The following is a 26,689-nucleotide window of genomic DNA, read 5'->3' as shown; positions in this document are numbered from 1 at the left end:
CTTTAACACAGCTGTAGTTATTTATGGGTTAAATGTTAATTAATAACAGAGCACAGCAGACTTCCATTACTGGTTCAACCTCAGCTGCACCACAGTCACATAACACAGTGAAATGCTAAGCTATCATTAACTCCCCAGATGTCTTAGGGGAAAACAATGTCACTTTTATAGAGACTATTTCTCTTAGGGGTTTGAGTAAAGCACAGAGACGAGAGAGGACAGGGTGGGATCACTTGCAACAGAAGTTATACTGCTGCCACGACTGATCTTTCCACAGATTGTCTTCTGCGTCCGACTGTGGCACCTTCCTCTCTTCTCTCTCTCTCTCTCTCTCTCTCGCTCTCATCTCTCTTCTCTCTCTTCTCTCTTCCTTCTCTCTCTCTCTCTCTCTCGCTCGCGCTCTCTCTCTCTCTCTCTCTCTTCTCTCTCTCTCGTCTCTCCTCTCTCTCTCTCTCCTCTCTCTGTCTCTCTCTCCTCTCTCCTCTTCTGCCTCTCTCTTCGCTCTCTCTGCTCTCTCTCTCTCCTCTCTCTCTCTCTCTCTCTCTCGCTCTGCTCTTCTCTCTCTGCTCTCTCTCTCTCTCTCTCCTCTCTCTCCTCTCTCTCTCCCTTCTCTTCTCTCTCCTCTCTCCTGCTCTCTCGCTCTCTCTTGCTCTCCATTCCTAAAAGTGAATTGTATTTATTTCTGCCTTCAAGCAAGTGTGGGGGGAAGGTGGAGTGGAGTAGAATGGGTTGGAGGGGGCTATTTTTCAATCTCCAGGCTGATAGTAGTTCCACGGTATGACTGATAAACCATCATGGATTGAAGCTGATAGTAATATGACTGTTACGTCTGATCTTTCATATTTGCCGCCTCATGGATTTAGATGTGTTGTTTCTGCATGGGTTCCATTCTGTAATTACCTCTTGGCTCCTGATGCCATTCTTTCCCTGTCATTACCCAGTCTCCTGCATGCCAGGGCCAGGTAAGGACCAGATGGACCTGGCTAGTGCTGAACTGAGCCCAGGCACTCGCCCATCCCTGCCGTTCCCTGCCCTCCATCCACCATCAGCTATACAGCCATCAGCCATGCCCCTGCAACACACCCTCACTCAGAACCCCTCTCTCTCTCTCGTTCTCGTTCTCTGTTATTTAATGGTAATTACTCTACATCATCTAATAACACTATACTACTTAATGACAGTCACTCTCTGCATCCTAAGTGCAGCTCAGCGTTCAACACCATAATGCCCTCAAAGCTCATCACTAAGCTAAGGACCCTGGGACTAAACACCTCTCTCTCTGCAACTGGATCCTGGACTTCCTGACGTGCCGCCCCCAGGTGGTAAGGGAAGGTAACAACACATCTGACACGCTGATCCTCAACACGGGGGCCCCTCAGAGGTGGTTGCTCAGTCCCCTCCTGTACTCCCTGTTCACTCATGACTGCATGGCCAGGCACGACTCCAACACCATCATTAAGTTTGCCGTTGACACAACAGTGTTAGGCCTGATCATCGACAACGACGAGACAGCCTATAGGAAGGAGGTCAGAGACCTGGCCGTATGGTACCAGGACAACAACCTCTCCCACAACATGATTAAGACAAAGGAGATGATTGTGGACTACAGGAAAAGGAGGACCGAGCACGCCCCCACTCTCATCAAAGGGACTGTAGTGGAGCAGGTTGAGAGCTTCAAGTTCCTTGGTGTCCACATCACCAACAAACTAACATGGTCCTAGCACACCAACGCACTCGTGAAGAGGGCATGACAAAACCTATTCCTCTTCAGGAGACTGAAAAGATTTCTCATGGGTCCTCAGATCCTCAAAAGGTTCTACAGCTGCACCATCGAGAGCATCCTGACGGGTTGCATCACTGCCTGGTATGGAAACTGCTCGACCTCCGACCGCAAAACACTACAGAGGGTAGTGCGTACGGCCCAGTATATCACTGGGGCCAAGCTTCCTGCCGTCCAGGACCTATATACCAGGCGGTGTCAGAGGAAGGCCTTAAAAATTGTCAAGGACTCCAGCCACCCTAGTCATAGACTGCTCTCTCTGCTACCGCACGGCAAGCGGTACCGGAGTGCCAAGTCTAGGTCCAACAGGCTTCTAAACAGCTTCTACCCACAAGCCATAAGACTCCTCTAGTAAACCTCAATTATTCGACTAACCGGTGCCCACGCACATTGACTCTGTACCGGTACCCCCTTGATTTGAAGTGGCCACACAATGATTACTATATGTAGGCCTATGTGGTAGCTGTTTTGACCAATGTTTCAAGCAATGCTTGTAAGCGAATGAAAGTAAACACTATTCAGACACTCACCGTGTAAATATTTGTTTGCATGACAACATAAAACAGTTAAAATGATTTGTTTGAGCGGCAGGRCTCAAGGCAGGGGAGAGGGTACGGCACTAAATGAGAACAGATTAAAGCTGTGAAATCTGTACCAAACCCCCTCCCCAACACATTACACAACCAATAGAACACAATGACTTTCTGCGTGGCTGTGATTGTATTTCTGTACCTTCGTGGCAGTCTGGTAAAAGAGTCTCATTGGAATTCATGAAATAGTTTTATCACGGCGTAGCACTGTAAAATCAATATATTAACTGTGCCGGGGGGCTAACACTGTCAGGAGATTGTGTTTATGCACCCTGACCCGTTTCTCTGAGTGGCGTGCATTACGTTTGAACCGGGGGAATTATCTCCGTACGTTTCAGATGATACACGATGATATAACACTATACATGGAGTGGCCCAGGTTGATCTTATTCTGGAATCTAGTACGTGTGCAGGCGTATGGCTGTGTGTGTAATTGTGAAAGTATGTGTGCATGAGCGCATGTTTCTATAAATATCTCTTTATGTGTGTTCTTGAATGTATATATTGTACTGTATGTATAGAGTACATGTATACGTATCTATGGGTTGCAGTGTTTTGTATGTACATCCTGTGAGTGTGTGGATACTAACAGGGTATGTTTGAGCTGTGTGTGTGTGTGTCTGTATGTCTGTGTGTGTGCGTGTATGTGTTTTGTGATGATGGGCTTAGTGCTCATGTGGATGTGGCTGCCAAATGAAGATTAAATGAAGATAAAAAATATGGGACGATGTGGCCTAGAGAGCCTGCAGGAAAAAGAGATGTTGTCTTCCTTTTATTTATTATACTTTTTTTGGTTGATTACTTGAGGGGTTGATACCAAGAGTCACATTTCCATATTTCATGTTATGCCCATAGTATGAAATATTATAAATAATTTATATGTTACAGGAAAATGTTTAAAATCAGGAAACAAGACAACATTTGAATTCAGACAATCAAACAGTAGCTATACAGTTTACTACTATAAATAGCTATAAAGTTTACTACTATAAACCTAAACTGATTGATTTATAGGTTTGGGTTGAGTTACTGTCTCTTGACAAAATCACTTGTTGCATGCTTTATGGGGCCAAGGTCACAATTTCCATGCAAATATTCATACTGTGACACAGTCATGGTCATAATTTACAATACAGTCAAACAGATAAAAGAGCTGCCTTCCCTTTGACTGAACCACTCCCTACAGAAGGGAGAATGGGAGAGGCAGGCAGGGTGCTGGGAGGGCGGGAAGGAAGGGAGGGAGGGAGGGAGCCAGTGGGAAGGGAGTCTGGAGAAGAGAGGGAGCCAGGTGGGAGGGAGCCGGAAGGCAGGGAGGAGGGATGGAGCCGGGAGGGAGGAAGGAGGAGGGAGGGAGCCAGGAAGGAGGGAGGAAGGCGAGAGGAAGGGAGCCAACAGGGATGGAGGGAGCCAGATGGGAGCCTGGAGGGATCCTTGAGGAAGGGAGCTGGGAGGGAGGCAAGCCCAGTCTCAGCTCCTGTTTGGGATTGACAAGGAGCCATAATATTTACAGAGAAGGTAGATTGACTTCTGAGAGATCAATATCTGTTATGGCCCTGCATTCCGTCCTGAACCTGGGAGGTAATGGGGTCTCTGCAACACTTGGCTAAGAGAACTTCATGCCTGTCTCTCTATATTTATTTCTAGTCTTCTCTCTCTCTCCCTTTCTCTCTCTCAATTTAATTCAATTCAATTCAATTTAAGGGCTTTATTGGCATGGGAAACACATGTTTACATTGCCAAAGCAAGTGAAGTAGATAATAAACAAAAGTGAAATAAACAATAAAATGAACAGTAAACATTACACTCACAGAAGTTCCCAAAAAATAAAGACATTTCAAATATATACAGTGTTGTAACGATGTGCAAATAGTTAAAGTACAAAAAGGAAAATAAATAAACATGAATATGGGTTATATTTACAATGGTGCTTGTTCTTCACTGGTTGCCCTTTTCTTGTGGCAACAGGTCACAAATCTTGCTACAGTGATTGCACACTGTGGTAATTCACACATTAGATATCGGAGTTTATCAAAATTGGGTTTGTTTTTCGATCTGTGTAATCTGAGGGAAATATGTGTCTCTAATATGGTCATACATTTGGCAGGTTAGGAAGCACAGCTCAGTTTCCACCTCATTTTGTGGGCAGTGTGCACATAGCCTGTCTTCTCTTGAGAGCCAGGTCTGCCTATGGCGGCCTTTCTCAATAGCAAGGTTATGCTCACTGAGTCTGTACATAGTCAAAGCTTTCCTTAAGTTTGGGTCAGTCACAGTGGTCAGGTATTCTGCCACTGTGTACTCTCTGTTTAGGGCCAAATAGCATTCTAGTTTGCWKAYTGTTTTTGTTAATTCTTTCCAATGTGTCAAGTAATTATCTTTTTGTTTTCTCATGATTTGGTTGGGTCTAATTGTGTTGCTGTCCTGGGGCTCTGTGGGGTCTGTTTGTGTTTGTGAACAGAGACCTCTCTCTCTCTCTCTCTCTTACTTTCTCTCTCTCTCTCTCTCTCTCGCTCTCCACCTCTCTCGCTCTCCCATTCTCTTCTCTGACTTCCTTTGATAACCTGAACAGACATTATAATGGACAAATGTCAATAATTAATGTCAGAGCAATTGGAAACTTTCAAGTGCATCGACTGGACAATTAATTTTCCTGAGGCCGTTAGTGGGAGCAGAGCAGACAGACGGAGGGAGGGAGGGAACGAGGGAGGGAGCCCATCTGTGGAAGCACCGAGCAAGGCAGCCTCATCATCTCCCTTTCCCCGATTTCCTCAAAGGGGAAATCATACACACACACACACGCGGCACGCGCACAGCACACAACACACGCGCATACACACCACACACACGCACACACACCACACACACACACACACACACACACACACACAACACAACACACACACAACACACACACCAACCACACACACACACACACACACACACACACACACACAGCACACAAAAAACCGGCACATCTAAAGGTCAGGTCAACCAGCCCTAAACTCATTCCCGTAAAGGTGGAGGTCTATTAGGTCACAAACTGTGCATGAAAGCCATCCTTTTATTTCCCTGTGTAAATCACATTTCAGTGTCGGGGGTATGGAGCGTGTTACTGTGATTGCATCTGTGCACTCTATACTGGTATTTATGAGGATATATAACAGCATATCGCTTAGTATTAGGAGAGGAGTTATTGGTCACTGTGGAGGAGTGCTGATGTTTGTTTGGGTCTGTGGGGGTGGGGATGTTTGTTTGGGTCTGTGGGGGTGGGGATGTTTGTTTTGGGTCTGTGGGTGGGGATGTTTGTTTTGGGTCTGTGGGGGTGGGGATGTTTTGTTTGGGTCTGTGGGGGTTGGGGATGTTTGTTTGGGTCTGTGGGGGTGGGGATTTGTTTGTTTGGTCTGTGGGGGTGGGGATGTTTTTGTTTGGGTCTGTGGGGGTGGGGATGTTTGTTTGGGTCTGTGGGGGTGGGGATGCATGCTTATATGTGTATCTACATGTCCAGGCGACTGTGTGTTGGAGTGAGAGGATGTGTGTGTGTGCTATTGATGTGCGTGTTTACTCATAAGCAGCAGTCTCTGCGGTTATATCCGCGGGGTAGGCGGGTTTAGGGTCATCAAATACTGTATTTTGTGGAAGAAGAGCGGGTGGGTGGTGGTCATCAATAAAAACAATGCATAAAAAATTCATACATTTATAATTCTTGTGCAATTCATATCTATAGGRTACATTGAGGTTGTTCTTTCATCATTTTGATCTGGTGTTAGTGTATAGCCTAAGCTTCAGGGCCTAACTGTAGCGCAATGTCAGAGTTTAATTCAATAAGAGAAAATCTACGAAATGGAGAGTGGAAATAAAATAAAATGGAGGGACAGAACAGTAATGTAATTTTTGGGAAAGATTTTGTGAAGTGGTAAAAGAAATGAAAGCAGTTATGTTATGTGCGATGATTGTGAGGTGCTATACAAATTCGAGAGTCGCAAGACGGGAACTGTAGCCTACTGTTCAGATGGGTTAAATGGAATAGTAGCCTAACTGAAATCTGGACACTGGCTGTAGGTCTATAACCTCTCACATAGTCTAATATAACATTAACTCCTGCAGAATTAAGCATTTCTTGCAGTAAAATGATACACCACATGTACATTTTGACTCATGAACAGGAGTGGAGAAATATGATTTATTTTGAAATTTTGAGAGAATGAATGCACAGTTAGGGATCATCTGTAAAGGTACTATCTCTATCAGCAACATAAAAGCTGACAGTATTTCAACCACATAAAATATGCATCCAGGCCGAACTGAAATCTTATCAGAAATATGTTAGGTCCTTTTCACTGCTTTGTATTTCCTTAAAACTGATGTCATTTGAACATTTTGCACAGAAAATGTTACAGAATTTTTTTTGTTATTGCATTTCATCACCGGTCCCTAAACATCTGCAGTGCAAGAAAAGTTGAGATAAATGAGAAAACTTTACCGATGTCAACTAGATTGAAGCACTCATCGATTTATGACATTATCCGGGTGATCAAGGGTTTATTTAGTCTTCTAGGGAAGTAATGACAGAAGAGAGGCTGCATGTATCTAATTACAGATATGTTGACTAACATGGCCTCCGAGTGGTGCAGTGGTCTAAGGCACTGCATCGCAGTTGCTAACTGTGACACTAGCCTGGTTCGAATCCAGGCTCTGCTGCAGCCGGCTGCCACTGGGAGACCCATGGGATGGCGCACAGTTGTTAGGGGAGAGTTTGGCTGGCAGGGATGTCCTTATCCCATCGGGCTGGGCGCATGCATGCTGACACGATCGCCAGGTGTATGGTGTTTCCTCTGACACATTGGTGTGGCTGGCTTCCGGGTTAAGCGGGCATTGTGTCAAGAAGCAGTTCCGGGTTGTGTTTTGGCTCTTGACCTTTGCCTCTCCCAAGTCCGTATGGGAGTTACAGCGACAAGACAATAATTACCAATTGGATACCACGAAAAAGGGGTAAAAAATTAATAAAAAGAGATGTTGACTAACCAATAGCCTACCAAAAGGTCGGAAATTATACGCTTAAAAAAGTTATTCCCACACCCTGTCAAAAATCAGCTGTCTGACTGTACGGCACATTTCTATTGGCCTATTTTCAGGTTAGGGTTGGGTGCGGGCATCAGATTTTCACTTTATCACAAATAGTTGGGTGTTTGCAGATGGGTAGTTAGCAATTGCGGGCAGGTGAGGGTGAAGAAACAGCTGAGTGCATATGTGACTAGTTTCAGGAACTAGGCATATGTCACGCGTCACTACTTCACAGGAGAGCCATTTGAATACAAACTTGTATTTTTTTAATCAAAATGCATTTTTGGGCAGAAATGCCTTCTGGAACATGTGCACTTTCATGTGCCTTAAAAACAAAACGTATATGCCACCTGTAAATACAAATAAAATTGTTAAATTACGAGCCTAGTTGGTTTAGCCATAGAAAAAGTCAGCAACCTTCCCGCTAGCCATGATTGGCTGAGATAATGAGTGGGCTGGACATGCCAAGAGATGAGTTCAGATTGGTCTACCATGTAGCTGTAATATACTGTAATATACTGTAAGCTGGTCAGTATGTATAGGTAATCCTTTCTAACGCAGCTTTTTTTAATGATATAATGTAGTAGAATTGCATAAGTGTTGCTCTCCACTTTCTGGAGGASCAAGTTTTGAAATCAGTGGAATTAGAGTATAATAGCTAAGGAGATGGAGACAATTCTGCCGTTTGATTGCAAATGTGCAGACTGAGTCGAAAAGAGAACACAGAAGGCTGTTGTATAAAACACCTGTCTCCGGATTACATCTTCAAACTAAGGGCAACCATGGCATCCGTGACAGAGAGGGAGAAGCGTCCATCCATGTATACGGGTAAGAGAGTCTAGTTAGCTACATTTTCAGAAATTACACCTTTCACAAAAGTGTACTGTTAGCTAGCTAGCTAGCTAACATTAGCTGGTAACTATTTCAATACAATGTTTATGATGTCAGTGCGACAACTGTCGATAGACGTAGCTGGTAAATCCGCTCTGGCTATCTACTCCGATTTCAGTGCACTTTCGTCTGAGTGTGCCAGAGRGCAGAATAACTGACGCATTTACAAACGCTCAACACCCYTTGAATATGGCCAGTGTCAGTAAACGTTGTCAAAAAAGTGTAATTAAATTGTTGCCAACAACACATTTGCAGTCACCAAAGCTGTGCATAACATAAAAACAGCCTAACCAGCTGTTCCAGGGCGAGTGAAATGAGCTGTTCTCTCTTTTGTGTCTGGAAGTAGCTAGCAAGCTAGCCAACATTAGCCAGTTAGCTTGGGTGCTTGACTGCTGTTGTTAAGTCAGAACGCTCGGATCAACCCTACTTTTCGTCCAGAGCGTCCAGTGAGCGCTCTGAAAGCTCTCAGAGTGAAATGCTCTGAATTTACGAACAGCCAATCTGACAACGCCCAGAGCACACTTTGGCACTCCAGATTAAATTTACGAACACACCTGTAGTATAAAGCATTTAGTCTTAAAATCTTTGGTTMTTTAGTACATAGCCTCACATGTGAATCCTTATATAGATGAGTGGGGCTAAAACTTAAAAGGGTGTGAACGATGCTGATGGGTGTAGACAGTTCTCTGCTGCCAATGACTGAAATTAATTGCAAAAATCACTGAAGATGGAGTCTTATATCTCTCTCACTAACTTAAAGCATAAGCTGTCAGAGCAGTTTACCGATCATTGCACCTGTACACAGCCCATGTGTAAATAGCCCACCCAACTACCTCATCCCCATATTGTTATTATAATTTTTTTGCTCCTTTGCACCCCGGTATCTCTACTTGCACATTCATCTTCTGCACATCTATCACTCCAGTGTTTAATTGCTAAATTTAAATTATTTCGCCACTATGGTCTATTTATTGCCTTACCTCCCTAATCTTACTACATTTGCACACACAGTATATAGAATTTTCTATTGTGTTGTACATTGTACATTTGTTTATCCCATGTGTAACTCTGTGTTGTTTGTGTCGCACTGCTTTGTTTTATATTGGCCAGGTCGCAGTTGTAAATGAGAACTTGTTCTCAACTGGCCTACCTGGTTAAATAAAGGTGAAATAAAAAAAGACAAAGAAGAGCTCTCCAATAGGTACCAAAACACCAAGGGCCATTTTCTCAAAAGAGAGGTTACAAGTTTATCAACTTTCAAAGCAGAATTACTTTCCAATTGTTCGTCAGCTGTAGTGAATGATATACCATTTTCTAGCTCTGAGTCTTTACTTTTATCCAATGTAAAAAACACAATTAAAAATTTTGCTACATAAGACCAAATTGGTCGGTCGGTCACGTATGTGTATGTGTTGTTTTACCATTATGTGCTACCCCCATTCCCTTGAAAGGTCTGCTTATCTATTGCTGTCACCTAACACACACGTGATTGGCTTACCTAATCCAATGGGCTATCTTTTAGCCCCCTGCGATTGGCTGACCCCTCGAGAGTGTCACAACCGGACGCAGCGTGTTAGACCATAATCATACAAGCTTGACCTGACACATCATGGCACTCCCTGCCACGGTAACGCCTCTGAACACTGCACAGGTTGCTAGGCAACATGCCACAGGAGCTTTCAGATAGGATGGATGGAGAGTRGGAGACCAACAGGCAGAGAGGAGAAACATGGGAGAAATGGCAGTGACAAACATGGAGAACCAGGGGGTGAGATGGTGCTCTTCCGTGGAAAACATCCCTCTCTTTCTACCCCTGTCTGAATCCAAAATCCCTTCCTTTCTCACAGCTCTCTCTCTTTCTCTCTTTGATTCTTTCTGCCTCAAGGAAGACTCTTCTCATGTGTAAGCAAATTAAAAAGGGTTGTCATATCGTATGTTGGAGGCGAATGTATATGTACTGAGAAAAACAAGGACATGATCCTCTTTCAACATGTCAGCGGTGTACTGCAGCATGTTAACACAAACAACCGAATTACTGGGGGCGTCGTGTTCATGTGGAGGTGAACAGTGTTTTACAGTTATTGTGTGAGAGCCCCAGTCTGTCAGATAGATCAGGGGGGGGGGTGGAGTTAGGAACCCTTACTAGAAAAGGTTGCAGTAAAAAGTCAACTGCAGTAAAAGTCAGCTGTCGTATTTTGGATGCAGTAACTGCAGAATAGCTGTAGTYAAAAAAAACGGTGTTATTTTGGATGCAATATTTGCCACATAATGCAGTTAAACTGCACTCTGTCTGCAATCTTTTTTCGTAGGGGAAACCCTGCACTAGGTTGTTCATATTGATATAAATACACTGCACCTTTACTTCCAACTACCTCATCCCAATTACTGTATTTATTTATTTATCTTGCTCCTTTGCACCCCAGTATCTCTACTTGCACATTCATCTTCTGCACATCTATCACTCCAGTGTTTAATTGGTATATTGTAATTACTTCGCCACCATGGCTTATTTATTTCTTTACCTCCCTTATCTTACCTCATTTGCACTCACTGTATATAGACTTTTCTACCGTATTATTGACTGTATGTTTGTTTATCCCATGTGTAACTCTGTGTTGTTGTATGTGTCGAACTGTTTTGCTTTATCTTGGCCAGGTCGCAGCTGTAAATGAGAACTTGTTCTCAACTAGCCTGCCTGGTTAAATAAAGGTGAAACAAAAAATAAATAAATACAAACTTGACAAATACATCTACTTGACAAAAAGTTTAGTTTAGTTCAGCTTAGCATTAGCTTCTCCCTCACCTTCAACTTAGTCTCACCTTTGAGTAGCTTTTATATGTGTGTGTAACTGTTTGTAATAGCATGTTAATATGGGTGTGTAATGAGGCATACTCTTAGTCTCACGACTGACACAAAATTCTTCCTTGTTCGCAACAAACTTTAGTCTGAGACTACCATCATTGAAGTGATTTGTGGTGACGAGGAGCACGAGGGGCATTGTACAAAACAAAGTCATCAGTGGTTGGATCATCTCTAACCAAATCAGACTACCAAAGCCAATGACAAATTTTCAAAACGCCTCTTTACCCATTTGTGTTCTGGCTATGGCACAATCCATCGGTTTCTGGACAAGTCAGGCAGCCACGAATGTGTTCTCATTGGGTGATGGATCGGGGACATACTCAGATCCAAACTCATTGCGGATAAGTAACTAACATCTGTGGACGTGGAGTAGCATTTGGCTGGAGAATTGTTTTTGTATTTAAAAAAATGTAACCTTTATTTAACTATGCAAGTCAGTTAAGAACAAATTCTTATTTACAATGACATCCTACCCCGTCCAAACCCGGACCACGCTGGGCCAATTGTGTGCCGCCCTATGGGACTTGCAATCAAAGCCGGATGTGATACAGCCTGGAATCGAAGCAGGGACCGTAGTGACACCTCTTTCACTGAGATGCAGTGCCTTAGACCGCCGGGCCACTCGGGAGTCTGAGTAGCCAGGCAACCATACTCTATTTTGTTTATATTGATATAAATACATTGCTTCTTTACCTGACAAATAAACCTAGAGTAACGTGTAAGTATGTTACTCCTATACAGTTGGAGTTTATTGTTTGTCTCAGTGCATTGCCGTCCTGCCCATCCAACACCCCTGGCCAACCCCTGGAACAGCCAACCAGGCTTAGTTGGAGATGGACACAGAGAGACAGCCAGGGACAGAAACCACCATCAGCTCTAATCAACGTGGCTGTCATGATTATGTCTAAGGTGCTTTAATCTGTACCCAGGCAACAGGCAACTCTTCCACAGAGCGACAATGACAGGTGGAGGCAGGATGGAGGGATGGAGGGGTGAGGGGTGGAGGGGAAGGGGGGCTGTTTGGCCGCACACACCCCTGTGCTGTCGAAAACGTCAATCTGGCGTCCTCTCTGAACCCTGGCACTAGCAGAGATCTGAGACACAGCAGGGATTCACAAGCCAAATGGCAAGTGAACACTTAACACAACACAGCAGGGATTCACAAGCCAAATGGCAGTTGATCACTTAACACAACACAGTAGGGATTCACAAGCCAAATGGCAGGTGAACACTTAACACAACACAGCAATGCTACTATTCCATATCTTATTTGCCACTTGGCTGTGGTCAATGAAGAGAATAAATTCTCTGTGGTAACTCACTGAGATAAATAGGGGTTAAATAATGCTTTAACCTCAACGGCCTGAAACAAAGGACAGCACTATTATGAAGGAAGTTAGAGGTAGTTTTGCGAGCCAATGCTAACAAGTGTTTGCACAATGCCTGGAAGTCTATGGTATCTACTAACATGCTAGCAGTTACCATAGATTTCCAGGCATTGCGTTAACGCTAGTTAGCAACTTCCTTCAAACAGCACGCAGAGACATAAAAATGGTATCCACAAATTCATCTGAATCTGGCGACGGAGAAGTAGACATAGGGCTTCATTGCCCTGAAGTATCCCTTTAAGTTCGGAGGAAAGAGGGACAACTAAGGTCCATGGTAGACTAAGGCCTGCAGGAACACAATATAGGATTGGTTACATTAGATTTCCCACTACAAYACATTGACAGAGTTCTAATTCCAAATATTTAAATATGTGGGGCTGTTACGGCTCTCGTTTGTTGAATGAAGAGTGGACCAAGACGCAGCGTGGAAAGTGTTCATGATTTTAATATTCAAAAACACTCAAACAAAATAACAAACGTGAAAACGAAAGCGCACAGTTCTGTCAGGCAGAAACACTAAACAGAAAACAAGATCCCACAACCTAATGGTGGGAAAAAGGGCTGCCTAAGTATGATCCCCAATCAGAGACAACGATAGAACAGGGCTCCGGGCAGCCGAGCGGAAATGGAGGAAAACTCGCCTCCCTGTGGACCTGGCATCCTTTCACTCCCTCCTCTCTACATTCTCCTCTTCTGTCTCTGCTTGCTAAAGCCACTTCTACCAACTCTAAATCCAAGCATCTGCCTCTAACCCTAGGAAGCTCTTTGCCACCTTCTCCTCCTCCTGAATCTCCTCCCCCCCCCCCCTCCTCCCCTCTTGCGGATGACTTCGTCAACCATTTTGAAAAGAAGGTCGACGACATCCGATCCTCGTTTGCTAAGTCAAACGACACCGCTGGTTCTGCTCACACCTGTCCTTACCCTGTGCTTTGACCTCTTTTCTCCCCTCTCTCTCCAGATGAAATCTCGCGTCTTGTGACGGCCGGCCGCCCAACAACCTGCCCGCTTGACCCTATCCCCTCCTCTCTTCTTCCAGACCATTTCCGGAGACCTTCTCCCTTACCTCACCTCGCTCATCAACTCCATCTTGACCGCTGTACGTCCCTTCCGCCTTCAAGAGAGCGAGAGTTGCACCCCTTCTGAAAAAACCTACACTCGATCCCTCTGATGTCAACAACTACAGACCAGTATCCCTTCTTTCTTTTCTCTCCAAAACTCTTGAACGTGCCGTCCTTGGCCAGCTCTCCTGCTATCCTCTCCGACGCAGACTGACCTTCTTGATCCAAATCAGTCAGGTTTCAAAGACTGGTCATTCAACTGAGACTGCTCTTCTCTGTGTCACGAGGCGCTCCGCACTGCTAAAGTTAACTCTCTCTCCTCTGCTCTCATCCTTCTAGACCTATCGGCTGCCTTTGATACTGTGAACCATCAGATCCTCCTCTCCACCCTCTCCGAGTTGGGCATCTCCGGCGCGGCCCACGCTTGGATTGCGTCCTACCTGACAGGCTCGCTCCTACCAGGTGGCGTGGCGAGAATCTGTCTCCGCACCACGTGCTCTCACCACTGGTGTCCCCCAGGGCTCTGTTCTAGGCCCTCTCCTATTCTCGCTATACACCAAGTCACTTGGCTCTGTCATATCCTCACATGGTCTCTCCTATCATTGCTATGCAGACGAACACAATTAATCTTCTCCGTTCCCCTTCTGATAACCAGGTGGCGAATCGCATCTCTGCATGTCTGGCAGACAATCAGTGTGGATGACGGATCACCACCTCAAGCTGAACCTCGGCAAGACGGAGCTGCTTTCCTCCCCGGGGAAGGACTGCCGCTTCATGATCTTGCCATCACGGTTGACAACTCCATTGTGTCCTCCTCCCAGAGCGCTAAAGCATCTTGGCGTGATCCTGGACAACACCCTGTCGTTCTCAACCAACATCCAAGGCGGTGACCCGTTCCTGTAGGTTCATGCTCTACAACATTCGCAGAGTACGACCCTGCCTCACACAGGAAGCGGCGCAGGTCCTAATCCAGGCACTTGTCATCTCCCGTCTGGATTACTGCGAACTCGCTGTTGGCTGGGCTCCCTGCCTGTGCGATTAAACCCCTACAACTCATCCAGAACGCCGCAGCCCGTCTGGTGTTCAACCTTCCCAAGTTCTCTCACGTCACCCCGCTCCCTCCCTCGTCGCCTCACTGGCTTCCAGTTGAAGCTCGCATCCGCTACAAGACCATGGTGCTTGCCTACGGAGCTGTGAGGGGAACGGCACCTCCGTACCTTCAGGCTCTGATCAGGCCCTAACACCCAAACAAGGGCACTGCGTTCATCCACCTCTGGCCTGCTCGCTCCCTACTCTGAGGAAAGTACAGCTCAGCCCAGTCAAAACTGTTCGCTGCTCTGGCACCCAATGGTGGAACAAACTCCCCCACGACGCCAGGTCAGCGGAATCAATCACCACCTTCCGGGAGACACCTGAAACCCCACCTCTTATAAGGAATACCTAGGATAGGATAAAGTAATCCTTGCTAACCCGACGATCCCCCCCCCCCTTAGAGTTAGATGCACTATTGTAAAGTGGTTGTTCCACTGGACATCATAAGGTGAATGCACCAACTTGTAAGTCGCTCTGGATAAGAGCGTCTGCTAAATGACTTAAATGTAAATGTTAAATGTAATAGACAGCTGCCTCTGATTGGGAACCACACTCGGTCAAAAACAAAGAAACAGAAAACATAGAATGCCCACCTAAATCACACCCTGACCTAACCAAATAGAGAAATAAAAAGGCTCTCTAAGGTCAGGGCGTGACAGGGGCTTTAATATTTGATACCAGAATATCTGGCATTCTATAGAATGTGCATCAGGAACAATAAAATGTGTTCATAATACATATTGCTTTAATTCATTGAGATGTTGCAAGTGTATTGGAAGCTTATACTATTTGAACCATTCATATCAAACAAATAATGTGCCTCCCCAATGTTATTGTCCTCAGATTGAATAGCATATCCTAGAATAAAGCAGGATTCTGTAGAAAAMAAACATTAAACCACAGCAAATTCTCCAGTGTTAAATCAACACTGACAGTCTTACATTTAACACTGGGCCAGTGTCTATACGGGGCCACACTTTTGAGTGTTAAATGAACACTGCTTAGTGCTGACYCTGTTACACTTTGTCAGTGTTAGGGAATTAACACTTTCAGTGTTATGCAATTACACCTCATATAGTATTTTTAACACTAGGACATGTATGTAGTTTACACCAATGGTGTTATTCAATAACCAAGTGGTCTGTATCTCTTGACAAGGTCATTCGGAGAAGAAAATCGACCTATACACTGACTCGGTGAGTGTGTTTATAAAGAAGTGCACTGGAGATGTTGTACCCACTGTGACTATTAAAACCTGCCCTAACCAGAAACCATGGATAGATGGCAGCATAAGTGCAAAACTGAAAGCGCGATCCACCGCATTTAACCTTGTAAAGAGGTCTGGGAATATGACTGAATATAAACAGTGTAGCTATTCCCTCCGCAAAGGCAATCAAACAAGTGAAATGCCAGTACAGGGACAAGGTGGAGTCGCAATTCAACGGCTCAGACAAGAGACGTATGTGGCAGGGTCTACGGGAAATCACGGCCTATAAAAAGAAAACCAGACACGTCACGGACACCGACGTCACACTTCCAGACAAACTAAACACCTTCTTTGCCCGCTTCAAGGATAACACAGTGCCACCGTCGCGGCCCGCTAACAAGGACTGCGCCCCATATTCAATCGCTCCCTATCCCAGTCTGTTGTTGCCACATGCTTCAAGACGGCTACCATTGTTCCTGTAAACAAGAAGGCAAAGATAACTGAACTAAATGACTACCGCCCCGTAGCACTCACTTCTGTCATCATGAAGTGCTTTGAGAGACTAGTCAAGGATCATATCACCTCCACCTTACCGGCCACCCTAGACCCACTTCAGTTTGCATACCGCCCCAACAGGTCCACAGACGACGCAATCGCCATCACACTGCACGCTGCCCTATCCCATCTGGACAAAAGGAATATCTATGTAAGAATGCTGTTCATTGACTACAGCTCAGCATTCAACACCATAGTACAAGCTCATCATCAAGCTGGAGGCCCTGGGTCTGAACCCTGCCCTGTGCAATTGGGTCCTTTCAGACAGGCCGCCCCAGGCGGTGAAGGTAGGAAACAACATCTCCACTTCGCTGATCCTCAACACTGGGGCCCAAACAAGGGTGCGTGCTCAGCCCCCTCCTGTACTCCCTGTTCCCCCACGACTGTGTGGCCATGCACGCCTCCAACTAAATCATCAAGTTTGCAGATGACACAACAGTTGTGGGCTTGATTACCAACAACGACGAGACAGCCTACAGGGAGGAGGTGAGGGCACTCGAAGTGTGGTCTCAGGAAAACAACCTCTCACTCAACATCAACAAAGCAAAGGAGATGATCGTGGACTTCAGGAAACAGCAGAGGGAGCACCCCCCTATCCACATCGAAGGGACAGCAGTGGAGAAGGTGGAAAGTTTTAAGTTCCTAGGCGAACACATCACAGACAAACTGAAATGGTCCACTCACACAGACAGTGTGGTGAAGAAGTCACAACAGTGCCTCTTCAACCTCAGGAGGCTGAAGAAATTTGGCTTGTCACCCAAAACCCTGTCAAACTTTTACAGATGCACAATCAAGAGCATCCTGTCGGGCTGTATCACAGCCTGGTACAGCAACTGCACCGCCCTCAACCACAAGGCTCTCCAGAGGGTGGTGCGGTCTGCACAACGKATCACCTCTCTGCCCTCCATGACACCTACAGCACCCGATGTCACAGTAAGGCCAAAAAGATCATCAAGGATATGAACCACCCGAGCTACTGCCTGTTCACACTGCTACCATCCCGAAGGCGAGGTCAGTATAGGTGCATCAAAGCTGGGACCCGGGACACTGAAAAACAGCTTCTATCTTAAGGCCATCAGACTGCTAAACAGCAATCACTAACTCAGAGAGGCTGCTGCCTACATTGAGACCCAATCACTGGCCACTTTAATAAATGGATCACTAGTCACTATATACAATGCACTCTAAATAATTCCACTTTAATAATGTTCACATATCTTACATTACTCATATCACATGTATATACTGTATTTTATACCATCTATTGCACCTTGCCTATGCCGCTTGGCCATAGCTCATCCATATACTTACATGTACATATTCTCATTCACCCCTTTAGATTTGTGTGTATTATGTAGTTGTTGAGGAATTGTTAGATTACTTGTTAGATATTACTGCACTGTCAGAACAAGAAGCACAAGCATTTCGCTACACTCGCATTAACATCTGCTCACCATGTGTATATGACAAATACAATTTGATTTGATTTCAGTGTTGGGTTAAGGACATTACAATAATATTTAAATATTTAGAAGTCTTTATTGCCACATGCTCTTATGTACGCATTTATAAAGACTTCAAYACTGTCAGCAGACATGCTCAAACTTTAATGAACATAACCATAGACCACTTAAACTGGTACAACATTTCCACTCACGGGTGGCCAAAAATACCTAATTGAAAGCCACACCCCCACTAAGCCACATCTTCAATATGATTTCCCTGTGTGCCTTGCCTTTTCGAATGAATTGGAGAGTTACCACCGATGATGAGAATGGCGCCGGAGGGAATGGCAGTTATTTTACGGGCTCCTGACCAATTGTGCTATTTTGTATTTTTTTGTGCTGATCTTCTTTTGTACATAATGTTTCCACTATCGTTTTCTATGACTGAAAAGAGCTTCTAGACATCAACAGCTATCACTAACTTCGATTTGGTCAAGGACTTCTACTTCAATGAATCGGAGGCGAAAGACATATTGATTATCCTGGACCATAAAACCTAGCGGTCAAAAAGGCAAATGGTTCCAATAATTTTCCCACCTTTCATTTTTCCCATAGGGGATTTTTGAAATACTTAAGGGCTGTGTTTCGTGTAGGCTTAACCTGGCATGACGTTTTGATAACTGTGTAAATCTCTCTAGGACAAGGTGACTTTAATCAATATATTTTCCTGTATTTACCCCCACAAAAATGAAGCGCTAATTAGCTGCTAATGTGGCTATTATAAAGAACTACAAATGCCATGATGATCTGGATGAGACTGCTGAATCGAGACAAAGGTAAGAATCTCTGGATTAACTATCTAATGTTAGCTAAATGTAGTAATAAATTGGCAAAATTTCTTTAAATGGACAATTCTGTGAACTTGTGCAAGTTTTAAATTGACACAATACCTGTTAGCAAAGGTGTCAGCAAGAGATGACGTGCAGGAGCTTGCAGGGATTTGTAGTTTTGCATGGTGCCTACTTGAACGCTAATTAGCATTTTCGAATATGAGCGTAAATAGAGCCAAATATATTGATAAAAGTCACCTCGTCCGAGAGAGTTTGACACGGTTAACAAAACGTCAAGCCAGGGTAAGCCTACACGAAACACAGCCCTTATTTTAAGTGTTTCTAAAATCCCTTATGGGAAAATAAATGGTGGAAAAACGATTGAAAATATTTCCCTGTTTAACCACTAGGTTTTAGTGGGTATTATGACACCTACACTGTGAGGCTCTATAGAGGCCGGTGCGCAGGCACCCTGGTGAGACTACAGAAGCAAAATGAAAAAACCTCCTCTTCTATTGGCGAAAATGAACTAACTGATTGGACTAGTTTAGAAAAATGTATGCTATTTATCTTTGTGTAGCATAAGATTAATCAATCAATGCAAAAACAATCACATGCAAAAACACAGATATTAAAAACAATCCCAAAAAATCTACCTGCAGTAGAGCATGCTGGGAAATATGATAATGATGGGAGTGGTTTTGATGAGACTGTTTTACTCTCCACAGTGTAAAACAATAACTCTGCTTATAAACACCAACACTAAGGGTAGTTTTACATCACTGAGTGCTAATTTAACTTCTTCTTAATAGGGGGGCGCTGTTTTCACTTTGGAAAAAATTGTGCCCAAATTAAACGGCCTCGTACTCTGTTCTAGATCATACAATATGCATATTATTATTACTATTGGATAGAAAACACTGAATTATGTGAGTAAAACAGAACTCATTTGGCAGCAAACTTCCAGACAGGAAGTGAAAATTCTGAAAAAGGGGCTCTGTGTCAGGGCCTGCCTATTCAACTGGCTTTTATTTATGGATCTGTATGCACTTCATACGCCTTCCACTAGATGTCAACAGGCAGTAGAAGGTTGAATGGGGTGTCTAGCTTGATGTGAGGCCGAATAAGAGCTTTTGGAGTGACAGGTCCGCTCTTTTGTCAGTTTTCAACTGCGTGCCGGGGAACCTCACATTGTCTTCTGAAAAGCGTTCGGTATACACGACGAATTGCTCCGGCTCTGATTTTATTGGATACATATGAAAAGAACATCATAAAGTAGGATTTTCAACCGAGTTTGACCAGTTTATTTGACGTTATTGGGAATTTTGGAATTTTTCGTTCCAGGCGCCAAGAGTTGATGGGCATGTTCGCTCCACAATGCTAGCCAAAGTTGCTAATTCGACAGAAGAAATGAACATTCTAAAACCAAACAACSATTTATTCTGGAACTAGGACTCCTTGCACAACATTCTGATGGAAGATCAACAAAGGTAAGAGAATATTTATGATGTTATTTCGTATTTTTGTGGTAAATGTTGGCTCCAACAAGGCGGAGAATATATGAGCGCTGTCTCACAATACTGCATGCTGTATGTTGTACTAAAGTTATTTTTAGGTGACTGTCCAAAATATCTCCGGACATTTTGGCATATTGTGGCTACGTATTCACAATGTAAAACCAGGATTTGTACCTCTAAATATGCACATTTTCGAACAAAACATAAATGTATTGTATAACATGATGTTATAAGACTGTCATCTGATGAAGTTGTCCAAAGGTTAGTGATTAATTTGATCTCTATTTCTGGGTTTTGTGAAAGCTATTTTGGCGGTGAATAAATGGCGTTGTGAGTTTGGCTATTGTGGTGAGCTAATAGAAATATATATTGTGTTTTCGCTGTAAAAAATCGGAAATGATGGCTGGATTCACAAGATGTTTATCTTTCATTTGCTGTATTGGACTTGTGATTTCATGAAATTATATTATATGATATCCCTGTCCCGTTAGGCTAGGCTATGCTAGTCAGCTTTTTTGATGAGGAGGATCCCAGATCCGGGAGGGAGACTCGTTAGAGGTTAACTCGTACAGAGTAAATTTAATTCCTGAATCAACACTAGAAATGTAACACTGAAAAATCAACACCGATCAATTTGCAGTGTACCCACCATGGCCGCCTGCGGACGTCATACAGGTCAATCTTATTGGGTGCTCTCCATGGAGTGGCTGGAAAAAGGAAGAAATGTAAAACATCATTCTGAACATCAGCTTGATCTTTTTTATTTATAGTTCAAGTTGATAATATCCTTATTAATAACGATCCGGGACCTACCTGGGTAATATCTTGTAACCCCCGTGGCGCTGCCGAACACCTGCCACAGTAGAGTAGGATCCTCTTCCTTGTTCTTCCTAAACACGGCCTCTAATGCGTCTGTCCAGTTCAGCTCATTCAGGATGACTGGTGCTGCAGGACAGGATGACAGGAGAGGAGGACACACTATCAGCACAGTGTGTACAGTACAGCACAATCAACATGGCAATGACCACACTAGCACTGGGGGTAGAGCAGATCACATACTTATACTGGGTGTCCAGGATAATGTAGAAGTAATCCAAGACAATATGATGTCCTACAGGCCCTAGTTTTGTCACACCTGGACTACTGTCCAGTCGTGTGGTCAGGTGCCACAAAGAAGGAAAATTACAATTGGCCCAGAACAGGGCAAAACTCCAGGCCCTTAAATGTACATGGAGACCTAACATTAATAATACGCATGTCAATCTCTCCTGGCTCAAAGTAGAGGAGAGATTGACGTCATCAATAGAGATTGACGTCATCACTAGAACTATTAACATGTTGAATGCACTGAAATGTCTGTTTAAACTACTAGCACACAGCTCAGACACCCATGCATAACCCACAAGACATGCCTCCAGAGGTCTCTCCACAGTCCCCAAGTCCAGAACAGACTATGGGAGGAGCACAGTACTAAACAGAGACATGACTACATGGAACTCTATTCCACATCAGGTTTTTATTTATTTTTATTTCACKATTATTTAACCAGGTAGGCTAGAGAACAAGTTCTCATTTACAATTGTGACCTGGCCAAGATAAAGCAAAGCAGTGCAACACAAACAACAACACAGAGTTACACATTGGATAAACAAACATACATAATAAAATTGAAAAAGTCTATGTACAGTGTGTGCAAATGAGGTAGGATAAGGCAAGTAAGGCAATAAATAGGCCATAGTGGCGAAATAATTACAATATAGAAATTAAACACTGGAGTGATAGATGTGCAGAAGATGAGTGTGCAAGTAGAGATACTGGGGTGCAAAGGAGCAAAATAAAATAAATAAATAACAGTATGGGGATGAGGTAGTTGGATGGGCTATTTGCAGATGTGCTATGTATAGGTGCAGTGATCTGTGAGCTGCTCTGACAGCTGGTGCTTAAAGTTAGTGAGGGAGATATGAGTCTCCAGTTTCAGTGATTTTTMCAATTCGTTCCAGTCATTGGCAGCAGAGAACTGGAAGGAAAGGCGGCCAAAGGAGGAATAGGCTTTGGGGGTGACCAGTGAAATATACCTGCTGGAGCACGTGCTACGGGTGGGTGCTGCTATGGTGACCAGTGAGCTGAGATAAGGCGGGGCTTTACCTAGCAAAGACTTATAGATTACCTGGAGCCGGTGGGTTTGGCAACGAATATGAAGCGAGGGCCATACACCGAGAGCATACAGGTTGCAGTGGTGGGTAGTATATGGGGCTTTGGTGACAAAACTGATGGCACTGTGATAGACTGCATCCAATTTGCTGAGTAGAGGGTTGGAGGCTATTTTGTAAATGACATCGCCGAAGTCAAGGATCGGTAGGATATTCAGTTTTACGAGGGTATGTTTGGCAGCATGAGTGAAGGATGCTTTGTTGCGAAATAGGAAGCCGATTCTAGATTTAATTTTGGATTGGAGATGCTTAATGTGAGTCTGGAAGGAGAGTTTACAGTCGAACCAGACATCTAGGTATTTGTAGTTGTCCACATATTCTAAGTCAGAACCGTCCAGAGTAGTGATGCTGGACTGGCGGGCAGGTGTGGGCAGCGATCGGTTGAAGAGCGTMCATTTAGTTTTACTTGCATTTAAGAGCAGAGCAGGTAACTCATGCAAGCAATAAAATTTGATTTAAAAAACTGATACAAATACACCTTACGGAACAGCGGGGATTGTGATATCCCCGCTGTGTTGTAGATATGTGGTAGTAGGGTAGTGGCCTGAGGGCACACACTTAATGTGTTGTGAAATCTGTTGTGAATGTAATGCAATGTTTTTAATTATATATAACTGCCTTAATTTTGCTGGACCCCACGAAGAATAGCTGCTGCCTTGGCAGGAACTAATGGGGATCCATAGTAAATACAAATATCTCTTCTGGCTGAATGACTTTGTCCCTTCTGCCGGTGTGGTTCTGACTCCATCAGAATGTACAGTATACTGTATATGTAGTGAGCTGGCCCAGACCCGAAACTGTTCATCAGAGAGAGAGAGAGCAGTGTGTCTGGGACATCAAATGAAAAATCAAATCAAACCAAATGTTATTTGTCACCTACACATATTTAGCAGATGCTGTCACGGGTGTAGCGAAATGCTTATGTTCCTAATTCCAACAGTGCAGTAATACCTAGCAATACAAAACAATATACACAAATCCCTCAAATAAAATAATATAATTCAGATATATAGAAATATTAGGGAGTCTGGAATATAAAGATATATGTACACTGAGTGCACAAAATATTAGGAAAACCTTCCTAATATTGAGTTGCATGGACTCTACAAGGTGTCAAAAGCGTTCCACAGGGTTGCTGGCCCATGTTGGTTCCCACAGTTGTGTCAAGTTGGCTGGATGTCTTTTGGTTGGTGAACCATTCTTGATATACATGGAAAACTGTTGACCGTGAAAAACCAAGCAGCGTTGCAGTTCTTGACACACTCAAACCAGTGTGCCTGGCACCATTCCACGGCACTTAAATCTTTTGTCTTGCCCTTTCGCCCTCTGAATGGCACACATGCACAATTCATGTCTCAATTATCTCAAGTCTTAACCATCCTTCTTTAACCCATCTCCTCCCCTTCATCTACACTGATTGAAGTGGATTTGCGACATCAATAAAGGATCATAGGTTTCCCTGGTTTCACCTGGTCAGTCTATGTCATGGAAAGAGCATGGTTCCTAATGTGTGTGTGTATAACTTAAGGTCAGAGCTATATCTCACAAGTCGGTTGTACTTTATGAAAGGGATTTATGGGCCTGATCACCCATTTAACCAGAACTGGAAAACATGTTGAATGTTAGACTCATGTCTACATATATTCCACCACCAGCATGTCGCTCTCCCTCTCTCTCCTTCTATTACCACTCTTGCACTTTACATATTACTTTGTATCCTGTGAGTGCTATTTAATTGCCACCTCTACCATAACACCCACCCCCCCCGACCCCACCCATGCATATCGTCACCCATTACCCATATAGACTCTTACTACAATATAAAAGGCCTTTCAGTTACATAATTACCAAAATACCTGTTCCTCGAACCTTATTTATCTCTTAACTTTGCATTCCTGTGCTCGTCATGCCACCAACCCCCATGACAACAGAAGAAAGCCTTTCAGTATCCGTTAATATAGCTGAGCTGGAGTCAGAAGAAAATGAGAATCGCCATCAGAGGTTTAATGCCGCTCTTAGATTAAAGGAGAAACAGGACAGGCGCTGCGACCACTGAGTCCTAATTACACCTGGCCCTTCCTGATTATATTACATCAGCCAAACCACAGCCAGATAAGCCTGCCTGAAACAACCAAGTCCAGGCTTTCTCCCCTTCTTCGTTTGAATTGGCACACAAGATAAACGTATCCAAGTTATCAACTCTTTCCAAATGAATTTCTTCAATTTACTGCTCCGAAGTTTGCTGGACGAAACTGTTCAGAGTAGTAGACGAGAGAGAAGAAGGGGGGCTTGATCTAACCCTCACCCTCCCCCTTCGCCTCACCACCAACCTCGCATCGACTTGCCCCACCACCCATCTCTCACTCCCGCACTCGCCCTGACCTGCCCCCACTTCTTCGCCCTCGCCCCCCTCCCTAATATCCTTACCCGAACCTGCCCCCCTTCACCCGTTGACTCAAACCCCGCCCTCACCCGACCTGCTTGCTTGACACAGTGGAAGACATGGGCCCCTAGAGACCATATGTGGGGAACATCAGTCTTTTGCTAAGAAACATGGCCTCTCTCTGATATCTGAAATAGGCTATGAAAACTGCAAGGATGCTCTTCCATGCCATAGGTACTCCAGCAACTCCTTATCACTAGCAGCAAGATCCACTATGGAACCCTGACTAAAATCAGGACACAATAAAGGATTCCATATTGTTGCTCTTTCGCATTTAGATGGTAGTCTTTCTCATTCTTCTCTCTGCGTCTCTCTACTTCTCTCTCTCTCTCTCTCTCTCTCTCTCTGAACGTGGCACAGGCTCTGATGAACAGTGATCAAAATGTATCTTTGCCTTCTGTTTAATCTTAGTGCTTTTTGAAGTCTGTTCAGTTTCGGTTCGATTATTAAAAAATAATCACGCTTTTCCATTTGGGTTGAATGCTGTAACAACACAGAATAAAACAATCACTAAAAGTCCCATGACGGTAGTGACTGCCCATTACTGCTTATCACTTATTAACCATCATTTATTCACATTACTTTAATATAATATTTCAGTTGTTGTGTATATTACATTTGATTTATTTGATGACTTTACTATTTCAGTCCATCTCTATAGAGCTGCTGCCTATTCTGTCWAAAAAAATCACTATTTTGGAGTTCTTAAAAGTAAACAAGGCATACTTTTATGACTGCTGAATACCAACTATCAATCACTTAGATCATGTATTTTTAGGTAGAGATACCTTGCAAAGCAACAGCTGCATTCTATATCGCCTCATGATCCCGCATTCCTGTCTCTCTTCTGTAGCAGGTGTAAAAGAAACACCTGATAACTAGATGCACAATGGATAATGGTCATTGTAGTAAATTAACACATTTGATGCACTAAATTATGTAGAATAATGGCCTGTTGGAAACTACAACTCCCTGCTACATAGCACAGATCTGATTTCTCTAGAAGAAGAAAACAAACACAAAGTGGAATTCAAATAATTTAACCTGTCAGTCAATTAGTTGTTAAAAAAAGTATAAAATAACCAACATTTTGGTTAATCACTCAGCACAACTTAATCTTAATCCAGCGTTATAGAAGGCAGTTAATACACACACAGACAGACACGTCTGGTGTGATATATTACAGGCGGGAATACAAACGATCCCACATAACAAATCCATTTGGGATGATAGAAGTGGCTATTAAATGGATAAGGCCTTTGAAGAAGTAATAACCATTATTATCGTCATCATCTTCATGAAGATCTTTTTACCGTTCCTCTGAAGAGTGGCCAAGAGATCCTACTGCACCATGCTGGTAATAGAACATACATTCCCCGTACAATAGAACCAGCTATAGTGGCGGTAATAGAACATACATTCCCCATACAATAGAACCAGCTATAGTGGCGGTAATAGAACATCAATTCTCCATACAATAGAACCAGCTATATATACAGTGGTTGTAACAGAACATCAATTCTCCATACAATAGAACCAGCTATACATTCAGTGGTTGTAACAGAACATCAATTCTCCATACAATAGAACCAGCTATACAGTGGTGATAATAGAACCTACATTCTCCATACAATAGAACCAGCTATATATACAGTGGTGGTAATAGAACATACGTTCTCCATACAATAGAACCAGCTATACAGTGGTGGTAATAGAACATACATTCTCCATACAATAGAACCAGCTGTATATACAGTGGTGG

At 43.7% G+C, this 26,689-nt stretch overlaps 1 protein-coding gene across 1 annotated transcript in view; it reads right to left on the bottom strand.

The window, feature by feature from the left end:
- The window catches only part of cacna2d2a (calcium channel, voltage-dependent, alpha 2/delta subunit 2a), a 320,922-nt gene that overhangs the window by 77,895 nt on the left and 216,338 nt on the right, over positions 1 to 26,689 (bottom strand). The window contains 2 exon segments of the mRNA XM_070445771.1: positions 20,924 to 20,981; positions 21,088 to 21,219. Coding sequence (XP_070301872.1) covers positions 20,924 to 20,981; positions 21,088 to 21,219 — 190 coding nt within the window.

This window comes from Salvelinus sp. IW2-2015, linkage group LG1 (genome assembly GCF_002910315.2).
Source record: "Salvelinus sp. IW2-2015 linkage group LG1, ASM291031v2, whole genome shotgun sequence".
In the NCBI taxonomy this organism is placed as follows: domain Eukaryota; kingdom Metazoa; phylum Chordata; class Actinopteri; order Salmoniformes; family Salmonidae; genus Salvelinus; species Salvelinus sp. IW2-2015.
Note: the sequence above shows the minus strand (reverse complement) of the source record. Positions and strands in the feature narration are given on the sequence as shown.